Consider the following 17,460-nt stretch of genomic DNA (forward strand, 5'->3'; position numbering starts at 1 on the left):
AGTCTGGATCCTTGGGATGAATGTGGCTGACTTGGATGTTTTAGTGAGTAGTCACATCTCTTGCAACAGGAACTGAGGTCATGGGATTTGGATATCATATCTAGGAAACTTAGCAACACACAGTTCAGAGCTGCATATGCTTGCGTAATTTCCCACCTCATACAATGCCTCACTGAAATAATTTTGAAAAGGCAGCATATCATACTTCCAAGAGAATATTTCTTCTAAGGGGATTCCTGTTACCACTATTAATGGTTCAAAAATTTTTATTTTACTATGCAATGAACAAAAACTGGATGGAAAGATAACAAAATACAAGCAGAAGTTTTCATGGGGAAGCTAACTGTGCATACGTGTGTATGAATGCGGGACTTGATTTATTCATTTTATATTTTCCTCTGTAAACATATTATTCCTTTTATAACAAAAAAGCTTAATTTGAAAAAATTTTATTTTTGTCAATGGTAAAATACTATAATATACTATGGAACTTGCGTTTTTCTTTTGTTTTAAAACACAATGTAAAGTGTTTCCATGCATACGTGTGTATGAATGCGGGACTTGATTTATTCATTTTATATTTTCCTCTGTAAACATATTATTCCTTTTATAACAAAAAAGCTTAATTTGAAAAAATTTTATTTTTGTCAATGGTAAAATACTATAATATACTATGGAACTTGCATTTTTCTTTTGTTTTAAAACACAATGTAAAGTGTTTCCATGGGTAACAGGAAAAGAGCCAAATGTTTCATCAATATTTGGGACATCAACATTTTAATTTTCTACAATATTTTTTTATATTCAATGGCATCAAAAATTCAAGGTTTGATACCAAGTTTTTCAAAAGACTCCGCTAATTACATATGCATTAACAAATATCTTTTGAAATGCCTTATTCTGTTTTCTTTAGAAAATTTCCAGATTTTATCTGGACCTCACACCATATTCTCCCCCTTTAATATACAGGCTTTGTTAAAAACACATGGCCTAATCTCAAAATTGTTGATATTAGAACCTCAATAATTCTTTAGTTGATAAGAAAAATTAATTTTCCCTCCTCTGTTTCTGTTTTCTATCCTTTAGCCCTCATGATACTTTTTACTAATCCTTAAAAAAAAACACCTAAACCTTGACAAATATTTACGATATACCTATACTGTGCTAAGTACCTTCCCAAGTTGAGATGATTGGTTACAATTTCAGATGAGATTCAGAGAAGTTATGATAGGGAAAGATATGAACTAGGGCTTGGTTGTAAGTTCTCTATTCTTTCTACCATATACCAGCTGTTTCAACCATTTTTAAAGAAACAGACTGCAATGAAGTACTTTTGTGTGTCTATTCTGTGTTGGTTTAACAAGTGGGGCATATATATTGAGAAATCTTGGTCTTTGAGATTTTGACTCACATTCTGAACAAAGATACCTAAAAACGTAATTAGAGTAAAAGCATGGAAAACACAGAATACTAATTTTTGAGAGGCCAGAGGAGGAACCAATCACTTAGCTTTGGATTTTGGGGAGTGAATGTAGGTCATGCAACTGCAGAAACAGAAAGTAGGCCTAAGAAAGCCTTAATTTTCCTTTCGGTAGAGGGCAGTAGTGCATGTGAAATGAGAGTGAAACAGAATGAGAGGCATTACAAAGAAACAAAACATACCATTCCATTTACAATAGCACCAAAAATCATATGTTATCTCGGAATTAACTTAACCAGAGACGTAAAGGACCTATATTCTAGAAACTACAAATCACTCTTGAAAGACATTGAAGAAGACACAAAAAGATGGGAAAATATTCCATGCTCATGGATCAGAAGAATTAACATAGTTAAAATGTCCATGCTACCCAGAGCAATCTACACTTTTAATGCTATCCCGATCAAAATAACAATGACATTTTTCAAAGAACTGGAACAAACAGCCCCTAAATTTGTGTGGAACCAGAAAAGGCCCCGAATCACCAAGGAATTGTTGAAAAGGAAAAACAAAGCTGGGGGCATCATGTTGCCGGATTTCAAGCTATACTACAAAGCTGTGATCACAAAGACAGCATGGTACTGGCACGAAAACAGACACATAGACCATGGAAGAGAACAGAGAACCCAGAAATGGACCCATGGTTCTATGGGCAACTAATCTTTGACAAAGCAGGAAAAAACATCCAGTGGAAAAAAGACAGTCTCTTCAATAAATGGTGCTGGGAAAATTGGACAGCTACGGCAAAAGAATGAAACTTGACCACTCTCTCACCACCACACAAAAGATAAACTCCAAATGGATGAAAGACCTCAATGTGAGACAGGAATCCATCAAAATCTAGATAGGCAGCAACCTCTTTGACATCGGCCCACGGCACTTTTTCATGACACATCAAAGGCAAGAGAAACAAAAGAAAAAATGAACTTGTGGGACTTCTTCAAGATAAAACCTTGCACGGCCAAGAAACAGTCAAAAAACTAAGAGGCAGCCCACAGAATGGAGATGATATTTGCAAATGACATTACAGATAAAAGACTGGTATCCAAGATCTACAAAGACATCCTCCACCATACCACAGAAACAAATAAACAAATCCAAAAATGGGCAGAAGATATGAACAGACACTTTTCTCAATGAAGACATACAAATGGCTAACAGACCATGAAAAAATGTTCAACATCATTAGCCATCAAATTCATCAAAACCACACTGAATACCACCTTATGCCAGTGGTGGCAAAATTGCTGAGGCAGGAACAACAAATGTTGGAGAGGATGTGGAGAAAGGGATCCCTCTTACATTGTTGGTGGGAATGCAAGTTGGTACAGCCACTCTGGAAAACAGTGTGGAGGTCCCTTAAAGAGTTAAAAATTGAGCTACTCTATGATCCAGCAATTGCACTACTGGTATTTACCAAAGATACAGGGTAGTGAAGAAGAGGCCATATGCACCCCAATGTTCATAGCAGCATTGTCCACAATACTAAATTGTGGAAGGACCGAGAATGCCCTTCAACAGATGACTGGATTAGAAGATAAGTCCCATATATACAATGGAATATTACTCAGCCATCAAAAAGAATGATTTCTCAACATTTGCAGCAACATGGACGGGACTGGAGGAGATTATGCTAAGTGAAATAAGTCAAGCAGAGAAAGACAATTATCATATGGTTTCACTCATTTATGGAACATAAGAAGTAGGAAGATCGGTAGGAGAAGAAAGGGAAGAAGAAAGGGGGGGTAAACAGAAGGGGGAATGAACCATGACAGACTATGGACACTGGGAAAAAACTGCGGGCTTTAGACGGGAGGGGGGTGGGGGAATGGGATAGGCTGGTGATGGGAGTAAGGAGGGCACGTATTGCATGGTGCACTGGGTGTTATATACAACTAATGAATCATGGAACTTTACATCAAAAACTAGGGATGTATTGTATGGTGACTAACATAATATAATAAAAAATTATTAAAAAAAAAAGAAACAAAACAAATTTTAATCAAAGACATGTTCCCAAAATAATCACACTAAGTGCCTCCAGAAGTCCCTCTTTCAGTGTGGTTAAAGCTGATCTGAAATGAAGAACAAACGTCATTTTTGGTCCATTCAGATAACCGCTCATAATTGGGTAGAATCTGCCTCAGATTGAATTTTCCATGAGGATGTATTAGCCTAGTCCCTTTGATATAACTGCCCTCCTAGGACGATGGCTTCTTACTAAAATTTTCTTTTGTCACTAATGATTAATAACTATTGAGAAAGTATTGGGGTGCCTGGGTGGCTCAGTCTGTTAAGTGTCTGCGTCGAGCTCAGGCTATGATCTCAGGGTCCTGAGATGGGCCCCACATAGAGCTCCCCGCTCAGCAGGGAGTCTGCTTCTCCCTCTTTCTCTGCCCCTCCCCCTCACTTGTGCTCCCTCTCTCTCTCTCAAATAAATAAATCTTAAAAAGTGTCCATTTTTGCAAGGGTTGTCAGTTTGGCACAGGTTTGGACTAGGTATGGACATCAAGGTGTTTTAAACACTTCTTTCCCCATAATGCTTAAAAAGAGAGTGCTCTACTTGTCTTCTGAAAGGGTGCACCTCATTTTGACTTACTTCCCCAAGTGTGGAAGAGAATCCATCTACTTTGTAATAACCTTACCATCAAATGTAAATCCTTTTGGCTTTCCAAAATATACCTAGAGGGAAAAAACACATATATCTACAGAAGTAAATATTAGATTCTTACATAAATGGCTGCACCAGACAGTAAATTTTTCCACATTCATTATAACATTTTCCACATTAACTTTCCAATTAATTGATTTAGCGGACTTTGGGGGGCTCCCTTTAGCCACCATGCTGCTAAGGGACTTCTAAAGAACACTCCCTTGGCTATCCCAGTTCTTGGGGCTGCTGGATGCAAGGTGCTAACAGAAGCGCACTCAGGTGCGCGCACCTTCCAATAAGCCCCTGGAGCACCCACCTGGAAGTCGGCAGTGACAGACCCCCCGCAGACGTCAATCAACTCGGTCATGTCGTAATAGGCATCAAAGGTCCAGACGCAGCTCTTCAGGTTCAGGTGTTTGTAGAGCTGGATGGTCTTAGGCTCCCGGACGCTGGGGTCAAATTGGAAGGGGCGGTCGTAACCAGGCCCCAGGGCCGTGCTGTCATAGACCCTGTCGTCCAGGAACCCTGCCTCTGTGCGGGAGGGAGGAACAAGGAAGAGTGACTCAGTCTTGGGCATGGCCCTCACTGGCTGCTCAGGAGCTGAGTGGGGAGAAGGGATGTGTCCTTGTGAGACTGAGGTAGCCTACTCTCACTCTGAGACTGTTAGGAAGCAACCCAGGGCTCCCAAAATACACTGGGTGAGAAGGCGAGGGGAGCTAGACTTCCCATTGCCATGGGTTAAATAGAGTGACTAAGGTCACAGACTCCTCTAAGAGACTGTGGGAACCCCAGAAAAAAAGGTGAGCAAATGGTACTATAAACTGAGTCAGAGCTCAGTGGCCCCATGTGTCTTGGAAAAGAAAACATACTGAAGCTTTGCAGTCAATCCTTGAAGACACAGATTTACTATATGGAAAATTTGTTGATGAATTGCTATTTTTTAGGCTGATTTTTTTTTTAGATAGCTTTTATGTAAAGCCAATAAACAAACATCTGACTTCCTCCTCCCCTCCTATGGTTTTTGAACTCTTGGAAAAAAAAAATCTTAATTTTGTGTTAATGAGTAAATAGCTCGCTAATGATGCTTGACTAAACCTCCCTGCTACGGGCAAAAATTATTGGATCAAATGCTGCCAAGCAACTGAACTGTTCTAAATTAAGGAAGACCTTAATGCAGCAGAGAGCTAAATACAGATACAATTTTAGAATATCAGGATTAAAATTCTTTATACTACTAAAAGCAACTATAGTATTCTGAAAGAGTTGATGCATTTCTTACAATGTTTGACACCAGCACCCGGTCCTCTGCCCCCAAAAGGACTGCGATCTCAGTTAACATGTCTTGAATTTAATTGTGTTTAAGTAGGAAGACATACAAAGTTTCAGCCTATAACCAGAGTATGTTTCTTTCAGCGGCTGCAGACGTGGACCCGTTATACTTTCATGCGTAGCTCGGTGACTTGCAAATAATTTACACTCAACTAATCTCCACTGTATAAAGACCATCACTACCTAAAGTGATGCCTAATGAATATGAAAGAGCATATGAATGCTTTTCTATCTTCCAAAACACCGGTAAATGATTCATCAGTTGTCAAGGGAGGGAACACGCATTTAATGTGCACTTGCTAAGGTAAATGGAAACGGACAGGAGTCTTTGTAGAGTAAATGTCTGCTATGGCTAGCTCAGGGGCGCACCTCTGTGGCTGTCAGCAACTTCGGGCCTGTGTCCGCGGGGCACGTTGGCTCCTCAGGCTGCCCTTGCGGGGGCCCTGGCCATCGGTGACTGAGTGAGGTGCGACAGAAAGGCCTGACAGTTGGGGCTGGAAGTAGGGTGAGTGGGACAGACGGGCTCTCTCCAGAGCTCCCCCAAGAGTCAGTGGAGGCTTTTACAGGTCGGTGCTGGACTGTAGTCTGACCTTCCCCTCTGCCCAATTCTGCTTCCTCTCCTTCCCTTTGGCGGATGCTGATCCCCAATAAACACCTTGCACCCCCCACTCCATCTCAGCTCCCGCTCCCCGAGAACCCATCCTACAACACGGGACATCTGCACTTTAGCTTTCGAAAGAGGCTGCAGTAAGGAGATTTTAGGGCACAGACCCAAACATGCTCACTGTGGGGGAGGGAAAGAAGCAACAGCTACCATGGCAGGTGCTTTAAACATGTCCGCAAATTAAATCCTCACCCTGATGGGTATCAGCTGTTATCCTCATGTCATAGATAAGAAAGCAGTGGTTTGGGGAAGCCCAGCTATCTCTGTTCAGTTGCGTAGAGAGTGCAAAAGGGATTCGAACCCGAGTCGGTTTGATTCCAAAGCCCTTGTTTTTCCCTATTCACTTCACCGTCTAAGCTGCCTATGTCTGGATGCCTGCTAAGGAAGGAACTCTCCTCATCACGCAGATTTTGAGGACCGGGAGACAGGAAAGCAGAGTTCACTTCTCTGTGTCCCTCAGGGCCACGGCGCTGGGCGGGAACGGGATAGTCAGCACGGAAGTCGTCCCTCACCTGAAATGCCTCTCAGGTCGCGGGTGGTGACGAGATTGGAGCAGACGTGCTGGTGTCTGTAGATGGACTCGGACAACAGAAAATGCAGGTTGTGCAGCGGCATGGTGGAGATGAGGGGCAGCATTCCGTCCTGGTGTGGGATCTGCACGGAAATGTGGATTCTGAGGCAAAAATGGGCAGAGAGAGTGTTTAGGTGCACGCTAGAAACAGCTAACCTGGTACATTTCTTCCTCGTAACTTACTCTGCCTTCACCAGAGAATTCCCCGTTCTTTGTCCTGAAGCTGCCCGTGTAAGAACACAAGGGTATGATGTACACGTGGGGTTGTCCCCCACCCCTCCCGCCGAGAGATCCTCCAGCTCAGAACTGATAGCAATCAAGAATCACATTTGTTTCTTCCGAATAAGAAAAGATAACATCACAACCACAAATTACTTTAAAGCTTTCTTTTGCTTTAATGGAAGCTTTGTTTCCTTGTGAGTTACAGCAAAGTCACTGATAGAGGTGCCGTTCCCCTTCTCTGTCACAGGGAGTGTCTGGGGGAGGTTGGGTAGGGCCGACGCTCATATTTTTTTAAAGTATTTGTGCCAAATGACATCACTGAGCTCTTTAAACTCCAAGGCCAATATTCCTACCCAAGACAATATCTTAGAAAGAGGCGCCTAGGTGCCTTCGTTGCTGGGCGTCTGCCTTTGGTTCAGGTCATGATCCCGGGGTCCTGGGATTGACCCCTGCGTCGGGCTCTCTACTCAGTGGGAAGCCTGCTTCTCCCTCTCCCACTCCCCCTGCTTGTGTTCCCTGTCTCGTTGTGTCTCTCTCTGTCAAATAAATAAATAAAATCTTTAAAAAACAAATAAATAAAAATAAAAAATAGAATACTGATAACACCATAAAAAAATAGTCATATCCCACTACCCCTACTGTCTCCTCCTAACTGAGACTTCTCCCACCTCTCCCCCTTCAATTTCCAGCAATGTGGGAGGCCCTCACTGGCCCCCATTTGCAGTGTGCTCTCCCCTCATCTACGTTTCTCAGCTTAGGTGCCTTGGCACTGGGACATCTGTAACTTATTCATATTGGCTGCTATTTCTTGTATGCTTTCAGACTCTGTTTATCTTGCGTCCCCACGATGAGGACAAGGATCGCTGCCTTCACTTCTTTTGTTTCTCCAGAGCATGTAGTAAAAATTCTAAATAAAACGGGAGCTTAATAAATATTGGTTAAGACTGTGATAAAACAGAATGTACTTATGGGCTGCATTATTTTCATTGTACAAGTTTAAATTTTCAGCATGTTGACTGAGGGTGCCTTTGAGTTTTTACAGCTTGTTTCTTGGAACAAAAGCCCAAGAGACTTTTTTTTTTTAAAGATCTTATTTATTTATTTGACAGAGAGAGAGACAACACAGGCAGGGGGAGTGGGAGAGGAGGAAGCAGGCTCCCAGCGAAAGAGCCTGACGTGGGGCTCAATCCCAGGACTCCAGGATCACGCCCTGAGCCGAAGGCAGATGCTTAATGACTGAGCCACCCAGGCACCCCGCAAGAGACATTTTTAAGAGGAATCAGAACCTTGGAATAGGAACAGGATGTCTCTTTTGCTAGGAAGGGGTCAGTAGTGCCCTGGGCACTTCTGCTACTGCTTTCTAACAAAAGTAAATCTCATTCTGTTAGAAAAAAGAATTTGCATATTCTTGGCTCCATATTTAAATCTGTTTTTTCCTCCATGCAAATGAACCCCTTTCTCTGAACTCAGTTGCTCATAAAGGCACACGTACAATTAGCACAAGGTTTAATGAATATGTATAATACACATGAATTCTTTTTTGCTTGGCAAATATGAAAGCATCTATCTTCCATCAAAATCATGGGAGCACGGAAAAAATAAAAGCACATCTGTCCAGTGACTTTCAGTTTAAATGGTATTATTACTCTGTTCACTAGATATTTAGCAAGTATCTCTTAGGTGCCAAGAAGTACCGTCCCAACGATAGGGGATCCAAAAATCATCCTCCTCATCATCATCACCACCATCATCATCATCATGGTCCCTGCCCTCACCAACTACTGTGGGACCTTGAGAGCTTGTTTGCAGGTTCTAGCAGGGAGCACAGCTACTTGTATACCCTGGACCAAAGAATGGTCCTCCTCTCTTGGGGAAGGTCGTCCTCTTCGACCGAGCGTGCAGCTTTGGGAGGGACGCACCTCGAGTGGTGAGGGAGGAAGGGGACGCCCACCTAGCCAGCCAGATCAGCCGAATCAACCCTGGCGATCAGTGGGGTGACAGATGTCACAGCCAGATCCCCCTCACATCCTCTACTGTGGGGACAGCCAGAATGAATGAGGATAATGCTCTAAAGGAGGCAACCGTGGGTGCCAGGAGAGCCGGAAGGAGGAGCTTCCAAATTAAATTGGGAAAGATGATGGGGAAGTTCCTAGAAGGGATGTCATGAGCTAGGTACAGTAGGACAATAGGATTTAACTACAGTAAGTGGAAGGGGGCCGGGAGTATTGCAGTCAGGAGGGACAGCATGGCGGAGGCATGCAACATGGAAGAGTTGGAAGCTCTGGGGATTTGATTTCAGTTTGATTCTGTGTGGGTAGAAGGGCAGGTGAAAATGAGAGGCAAGGGACATGAGGCTAAGAAGACAGACAGGGGCCGGATTTTAGGAGGCCTTTGAGGAATTTAAATTTTTTCTGAAGCATGTATCACCACTATTCTTATCTTACAGAAGCGTCGCTCATTGATCTGTCTCACCCAGAAAACACACAAAGCAGAGCCCCCGCATTGTGGACGGCACCACCTGCCTGACCTGTTTGGGTGCTCCTTGTGCTTGACGTCCAGGTATTTCAAGGTGGCGATGAAGGACTGAGCCTGGAAGCCTCTGGCTGTCCCGGCTACCACTGGGGTGTGGCAGATAGCACTGTCTGTTCCAATGGTAACAATGTTGCTCCTTAAGGGGGTCCCCACATGGCCCACCTTGTCTACGGCCTTTGCCACACAACGCACGTGGAACCTCCGGCTGAAGTAAATGCTATCCAGGACCTACCGGGAAAAAAAAGTACTTCAGACGTGGATACTCCTTAAACAGCTCCTTACACTGTATCTTCCGGATGATATGACACGACCAGCTTCTGGTACAGGGTTATTTGTGCAGACCATCCATCATCTCTCTGTCCATCCATCTATCCACTCATCTATCTATTCATTCATCCACCACAAAACTAATGACTTTCTCCCAGGAGCCAGGGACAGAGCAGTGAGTATGGACAGCCTAAGGCAGCATGTCAGACAATGAACAAGCAGACAGACTGCAGCGAGAGCCTGGAGATGGCCGGTGACCAGTGATAGTATTGTTCTCTTTATAGATAGGGTCAGCATCAGGACCACTCAATGGTTTCCAGCCCTTCCCTTAAGACTGGCTGGCCTCCAAGTCACTTTTGCTGAGGGTATAGTGTCAGGATACAGAAGGGAGATGCTTTCTTCCCAGGAGTTATTTTTCTTTCTTTCCTACTGCTAGTCCCTCCCTCCAGCCCCCACCTAATGACCACACACACTGTAAAGTTTGTAATAACATGAAGAGTTGAAGTTGAGAACTTGGCCTCTGACACCTACTGGCTTTTGAAGGTCTTTCAACAGATTCTTTCATGTTCTCAGACATACAGAAGCCATAAGAATGCTTCACTCAAACTATGCAGAGGCAACACGGGTCACCACAACTCTTAAGATAATGTGTGCATACACAAAGGGAAGTACATAAGAAGAAAAATTAATTAGTAGTTCTGTGCGCCATAGACCTCCCACAAAGCAATCATACAAACTTATAAATTCTACCCGTGAAAACAATTTTCACTGAAGTCCATTAAAAATTAAAGAGGATTTTTCCATTAAAATTTTTTTAATTAGCTACCAACGCTTTATTTATTTATTTACACATGGACTTAGTTCAGAAGGGATTTGAGGCATCTTATAAAGATGCACACAATACAATGGTATTAAATAAATAATTGAAGAAACAAAGATAGAGCAAAGGGAACTGGGATGAAAGTGTTAGTCACCACGTCACGGCAAGAAGAGAAACTGAAACACCAACTTGGTGCCCGTTAAAAATGTCTATTTGGCCCAAATCAGACTGAACTGCCTTCATGGTTTTTTGAAAAGAGAATTAGATACTTAGGAAACAGGAAGCTGTTAAGTCTTATCATTTAAGTTTTTAAATTTTATCAGATAGTTTAAATTTGAACTAGGTCATGTTGCCAAAGAATTGAACTTGGTGCCCGTTAAAAATGTCTGTTTGGCCCAAATCAGACTGAACTGCCTTCATGGTTTTTTGAAAAGAGAATTAGATACTTAGGAAACAGGAAGCTGTTAAGTCTTATCATTTAAGTTCTTAAATTTTATCAGATAGAACTAAGTCATGTTGCAAAAGAATTGATCTTTTGGCTTTTCTGAATAAGCTGTGCAAAAAACAATGGTTATGAGTGACTTTGCTTTACCCACAGCCCTCCCATCCAGCTGTGCCTGCCCTCCACCATGATCCCATCTATGGGAAGCACTTATTAAAGTGAGAACAAACTGAGATTGAATAGGAAAAAATCTAGAGAAATTCAGTCTGAAAGAAATCTCTGATGTCCAAAACTATTAAGTGCACTAATTGTAATAAAAAACTGCCAAGGGCTTACTATGTGCCAGATGCTGAGCTGAGGCTCTCCACTGCTTTCAGCTCTCTCCCTGAGGAGAACGATGTCCCCGGTGTGCTGAGCGTCACCACAGTGCCCTGTTTCTTAAGGTTGGGAAATCGTTCACTATTCACTGCTCTGTGATGGTGGCAGAGGTGTTGGTCTGATGTCTCAACTGTTTGAGGACAGCAACTGCACAGTGAACTTCTTCTCATGTCCTCCTGCAATTCTGTATAACGCCGATCACTGGAGAAACACTCTATCCTTTGTTTAATCACTGCACCATCCCTACTATGTGCCCTCAATGTGCTGGCACGTTAGGCTATACAACGTGGTCCATGTCCTTAAGGGGTTTATATCCTACTATGTGTTGAACGATTGAAGAGATGTGAAAAAAAGTCATCATTAATTGTACCTACTTGGAATCTTTGACTTACTTTACTGTTTAGAGATCAGTTTTATATCTGATTTGTCAACGATTTGTGAAGTAGCTAAGTGGAAAAGGTATTATTTTGCAGATCAGGAAACAGAGACTCAGCTCCCTAACCTCTTAACATCACATAGTTAAAAGTAGGCAGAATCAAGATTAGTAAACAGGTTGTCTGATTACTAGCTTGGATCTCTTTCTACAGCACTGTATTACCTTATATATAAGAATAAAAATACCTGTGTATATACTGTGTGTACCTGCTTATTTGTTTATTTTATTTCAAATGCCACACAAGAGCCTTAAGGAATTTGACAGAGTTGGAGTGACAAAGAGAAATACCAGTTTTCTCCCTAACCAACCGGACCCAGACCCCTAGACCTACCATGTGGTTGACGCTGGTGAATGGCGTGTTGTCAGTGATGGTCTCAAAGGGCGACCGGGCCCCGTTGCCATCAGTGGGGGTGGCCACCTCCCAGCTGAACTGCACAGATGTTTGATTGATGCCAGCCTCGCTGCAACGCTCCTTCATGATGGCGTACTTGGGGAAATGGGAGTCACAGGGGGTAACGCAAACCAGTGGGTAGCCTGGGGAGGGGGATTTCTTGACTCCTTCCTTGGTAACTTCTTCTACGTGGTCATAGTCAGCAAGTGTGACAACCTGCAAAGGAGCAACAAAGCTTCAGCCTGGGCTGGGTGCTGGGAGGCTCAGAGAACTAAGGCTCCCCTCCCTAGAGATCCACGAGATCCTTTAACTGCGAGGGATTCTTTAAAATATAATGAAAAAAATATATAACGGAAGTTTTCATAGTGCTTTGTGAGGCATCCCTGAAAGATACTACAGATCTTTAGTGGTGAAGAAGATCCTCCGTCTGCCTGAGCTGAAAGCTTTAGTATCTTGTCAATCTTATTCCTAAACCAGAGCTCTAGCACTCATGTAAATAATACTTCTATTTTTATGCACACTTAACCAAAGCTATATCATGAATAACAGTTACTAGTTTAAAGTTGCATTAAGAAAAAATAAAATAAATAAAGTTGCATTAAATTATTAATGGTATGCAGTAGATATTTGGCAAAACAAAAGTAAATAAAAGTAGCGTATTTCTTCCATGGTCGAATAAGAGACACACTTTGGAATGATCCTTCTACTATATGAGACTAGCCAGGGGAGGTTAGAAGACTTATTCTGACTGCTTCATTATTATGGGTTAAATTTCCCTTGGTAACCTCCAGGCATTTTCCTCCTAATTGTAAAGTCAGGACATTCATTCTATACATCCCCAAATTGGGAAACTGGGTACTACACTTCTGCAAATACTTAGCTCAATGCATGTGGCAAATACGGAGGGTAATAGATATGGGGTAGCACTATTTTTTTTTTCCCTTCTTCTAGGTCCCACTAAAGAAATGAGAAGATCAATTGTATTATACTTCCCATGTTTATCAGACTAAGGTATCAACATGGTTTGGACTTACTCTTAAGTAGAAGAGGGTTTCTAATCCTCAGCACTACTGACATTTGTGCCAAATAATTCTTTGTTGTTGGGGCTGTCCTGTGCATTGCAGGTCGTTCAGCAGCGTCCCTGCCTTCTACTCACTAGATGCTAAGAGCACTTGCTGTGACAGTTGTGACAACCAAAAATGTCACCAGACATTGCCAAATGTCCCCTGCAGGTGGTGGCACGGGGAGGGGATTCGGGAAGGAAAGGACAGGATGGCTCTTGGTTGAGAACCACTGTGTTAGAAGAATGAAGAAGAACAGCACCAGAAGGTCTACTTCTCTCAAGTTATCATCTACTAGTCACTAGGACAGAAAAGCAGAGATCCCTTTGGGTCAAGCAACTCACGATGGGTGGTGCTGGCAATATGAGACTGCCTGCTGCCTCCTGGTCTAGAATTGTCACTGTGGCAGTGGTCACATCGCCAAGAACTGCTTCCACTGGGTCATCTGGGCCAAGGACTAGGGAGAAAGATTCATGCCATTCCCGGTCTTCATTGGATAGGATCTCGACTTTAAAAAAGATATGATCCACACCTTCACCAAGGACAGAACAGAAAGAGAGCAAAGGTTCTCATTAGGTGACCTACCTCAGACAGTGCGGGTTGGCACTGCTGAGATTTCATGTTAAAATACACCCTTTTCTTTTAGAGGTTTTCTATAAATACAGTGGCTGCTAATCACTTTAGTCCTATCTCCAGTGAGAAATCTATTTTATAGACCAAATTCCACCTGTGGTAGAGGCTCAGTTTTGCAGATTTACTATTCAACACCATATGAGGATTAATGGCCCCTGCCTGACACTAGCTGGTAGTAATAAAAATCTATGATCCAAAATACACTCCACCCTGGTTATGAGTTTTTTTGCTTAATTTTTCTTTCCCTTGCACTTAGGCATGAGCTCCTGCATGGCCGTGAGTGCCTGCACACACAGACACCACTCAGAGCTGCCCTGAGAACCAGGATCTCAAAGGCTTCCTACCAGGCCATCCCCGCAAAGACAATAGTGTAAGGGTTTGGCAGCCTGGAAGGAAGAGGATTAGAACCTTAGGAACAGCCTTCCTTTTCTGTAAAATAATTCTCTGGGGGTACAGATATTCCTGGTGGTAGTTAAGGTTCCCTTCTTCCTCTCCTACAAACACCTGGGCTGGGTTACTTCCAAGACCCATCTTTTTTCCAGATCCTTACGCAGAAAAGGAAAAAGTAGGGGCGGCTGGGTGGCACAGCGGTTAAGCATCTGCCTTCGGCTCAGGGCATGATCCCGGCGTTGTGGGATCGAGCCCCACATCAGGCTCCTCTGCTATGAGCCTGCTTCTTCCTCTCCCACTCCCCCTGCTTGTGTTCCCTCTCTTACTGGCTGTCTCTATCTCTGTCAAATAAATAAATAAAAATCTTAAAAAAAAAAAAAGAAAAGAAAAAAGAACAGGAAAAAGTAAAGACACATGGAAGAACAGTCCTGTGTGGAGGTGGAGAAAGGGCATCTACCCTTCCAGCAAACACTAACCAGATGCACATGGGATGGAGCCAAAAGCCCTTTAAAACTCCAGTGTAATGAGAGACATCAGAGATCCTTCCCCTCTCATTTCTGAGGGAGTCACTTCCTCCCCCCACTTGCCAAAACGTCTCTGGAAAGGCCTACCACTGTTGCCCACTTCTGGCTATGTCACAAATGGTGCCAGGATTTACACCAGTCTTTTTACCTTATAGTGCTCCAGAAAGTTCTGTGAAAAAATCTAGCATATAATTCAAGTCCTTCTCCGTCTCATTTCTCCCATTAAATTACTATGTAAGATAGTTAAACAGAAAGCTGTGACCTGAGTCCCACCTTTCCCTCTTCCCTGACTCATCTCCATAGTTCCCTCTAGGATAAACCTTTTTTGGAAACCTCATAACAGGGTATCTTGTCTCCTAGCAGATGTTAAACCACAGGAACACAGAGACTGTGCCTTCTGGATTTTGGTAATCCTTGAAGGGCCCAGGACGGTGATTTGTACCCATATTTTATTGAACGGTGGTAGTCAATGTTTATTCTTTTAAAATCAAATGCATCTATGACTCATCTAAAGCATAGGCTAACAACAACCAAAAATCCTTTTAAAGGAGCCCAAATGCCAAGGATGTTCTGAAGTAAGGGACCTACTTTTGTTCTTTCTCAATGCTATTTTTACTAATTAAGAATTTTAAAGATTCCTGTAGTATCAAATGTGTGCTTAGTAAGTACTTCATGCCTAGTAAGTACTACTGTTTTCCTCTTTTATTTTTCTGCTCATTCCTTTCTTCAAATACAAGATATTTGCCTCTCTATTAAGCAAAACCCACAGATTGGGATTAGCGTTCAATTACCGGGACTGAACTTCAAGACTCTGCTCTTTGGGTAGTAATCCACCCCGGACTGGGCAGACCCATCCCGCGTGCTGCAGCGAATCTTGGATGTCCTGTTCTGATCCCCCCGGCGGATCACCTTGATGTTCAGGAGGGCTACAGCGTCTGGCCCCGAGGGTTCCCGGACTTGGTATGCAGCTTCTTCAAACTCAATGGTAGGGGCTAAGGAAACAGGATTAGAAAAACAAGGGTGAGCTAGAAAAGCACAAAGATTCCCATTTCCTGGAAAACACCTTATAAAGACAAGAGGGACTTTTCCACATTAGTAAGCAATACAAAGGAAAAATGGCTCGGAGTCATAAAAATCAATCTGTTTTTAACCCCTCAGCAAAGCTTTGGAAAAGGCACTTATTTATGATTCTTCCGGAGTTGTTTCTCACAGGTTTCTTATTAAAAACAATAGTAGGGGAAATATTTTTAAGCATTTTGAAATGCATGATGTCCACATTTCCATCTGGGCATTACAGCTCACAAAATGATTTTAAATTCACACACTTTATCAAGGGACTGAGACAGAGTAAGCCCTTGATAAATACTTATTGACCAATTGCATGAATCAACTCTTTTTCATTTATGAGATATGAATTTCTGAGCTTTAAAATTTATCTCATTTATATACTACCTAAACTTTCCAAGTCCATCTCCCGTTTCTGATCTCCTGGGTCCTTCTTCCCAGAGCCCTCACGTCTCCCGTCCATATATTTTCCTAACTTCTCACAGGTTATTTAGTTAAAAATGAGTAGTTTTAATGAAGAACACAAGACTTCCTAACACAATCTGGTTTGAGGTACTATTCACTTTGCTATGAAGTGATTAATATGTTGGTTTTTACAAAAATTTCAAATTGTGCCTTCTTCTCCATTATATTCTCATAGGGAAAGGTGAGGTGGTAGTGGTGGATAGATTGAGGAAAAAAATGGAAAAATTGAGAGCGATTACAAATTTTATACCATTTCTAATATGCTATGATATTTTGTGGAAATTTCTAGAGTCTCTGTTCATTTCCCCTGTTTTACACAGTCACTAGCGTACGAGGCACATCGTGCTACACCTTGCTTTATGCACCCGACAGTAGGTTTTGGAGATCTTTTCAATGATATGCTAAGAAATGTTTAACACGAGCTCTCGTGGGGTGAGATGTGCCTTGAGGGGTAGCATGTACAGATTTCCATGGCCTCACTGCCACCATGGCCAGTTTCAAGCCTGTGGGGTTACTGGCTGCAGAGTTAAGAACACAGGCTAATAATCTGCCCTCACGGACTGGTCCAAGGTACCGCCAGCGCACAACTGGATCTTTCCATATCAGAGCATGAAGAACTAACTGGCTCATTCCCTTTTATGACTGCGTAGCATGTCATTTTCGGATGCGCTATAATTTTTTAACCAGTCCCTCGTGGTAGATACTTAGGTTGTTTCCAGTCTTTTACTTTCACAAACCAGGTTTTAATGGATAACCTCGTGTGTGCGTCATTCTGCTCATGTGCAAATCCAGCAGCAGACATGCTTCCGTGGCTTCATGAGAATCACTATGGGAAGAAATTCTCAAAAGGCAATTTATTCCTTCATTGGACAGTTATGGTGTTAGGAAGAACTCTATGCGAAGAAACTGTCTGTGTTTGCCCCAGTTTCCTTGTGAGTAAAATGGATGCAAATGAACTATCCACCCGCCAGCACCAAAGAATTCATGTAAAACTTTGAAGTGAAATTGAAAAGCATGCTTTTCTTCTTAAGGACAGGAATTTGTGTAAACACAATGTAACGTGGTTCACACTTGGTGACCTAAGGAGCTCTCACAAGTAGGTTGGTGAGAAAAACAACAACAACAACAAAAAAAAAA

The 17,460-nt window shown here is 42.5% G+C and overlaps 1 protein-coding gene across 1 annotated transcript in view; it reads right to left on the reverse strand.

The window, feature by feature from the left end:
• FRAS1 (Fraser extracellular matrix complex subunit 1) overlaps positions 1 to 17,460 on the reverse strand; it is a 416,963-nt gene that overhangs the window by 20,826 nt on the left and 378,677 nt on the right. Inside the window, exons 60-65 of the mRNA XM_040625321.1 lie at positions 15,585 to 15,785; positions 13,591 to 13,778; positions 12,126 to 12,401; positions 9,447 to 9,679; positions 6,639 to 6,799; positions 4,450 to 4,664 (exon numbers count right to left, since the gene is read on the reverse strand). Of these exons, the coding sequence (XP_040481255.1) occupies positions 4,450 to 4,664; positions 6,639 to 6,799; positions 9,447 to 9,679; positions 12,126 to 12,401; positions 13,591 to 13,778; positions 15,585 to 15,785 (1,274 nt within the window). The remainder of the gene's footprint in view (positions 1 to 4,449; positions 4,665 to 6,638; positions 6,800 to 9,446; positions 9,680 to 12,125; positions 12,402 to 13,590; positions 13,779 to 15,584; positions 15,786 to 17,460) is intronic.

This window comes from Ursus maritimus, unplaced genomic scaffold (assembly GCF_017311325.1).
Source record: "Ursus maritimus isolate PB19 unplaced genomic scaffold, ASM1731132v1 scaffold_8, whole genome shotgun sequence".
Classification (NCBI taxonomy): Eukaryota; Metazoa; Chordata; class Mammalia; order Carnivora; family Ursidae; genus Ursus; species Ursus maritimus.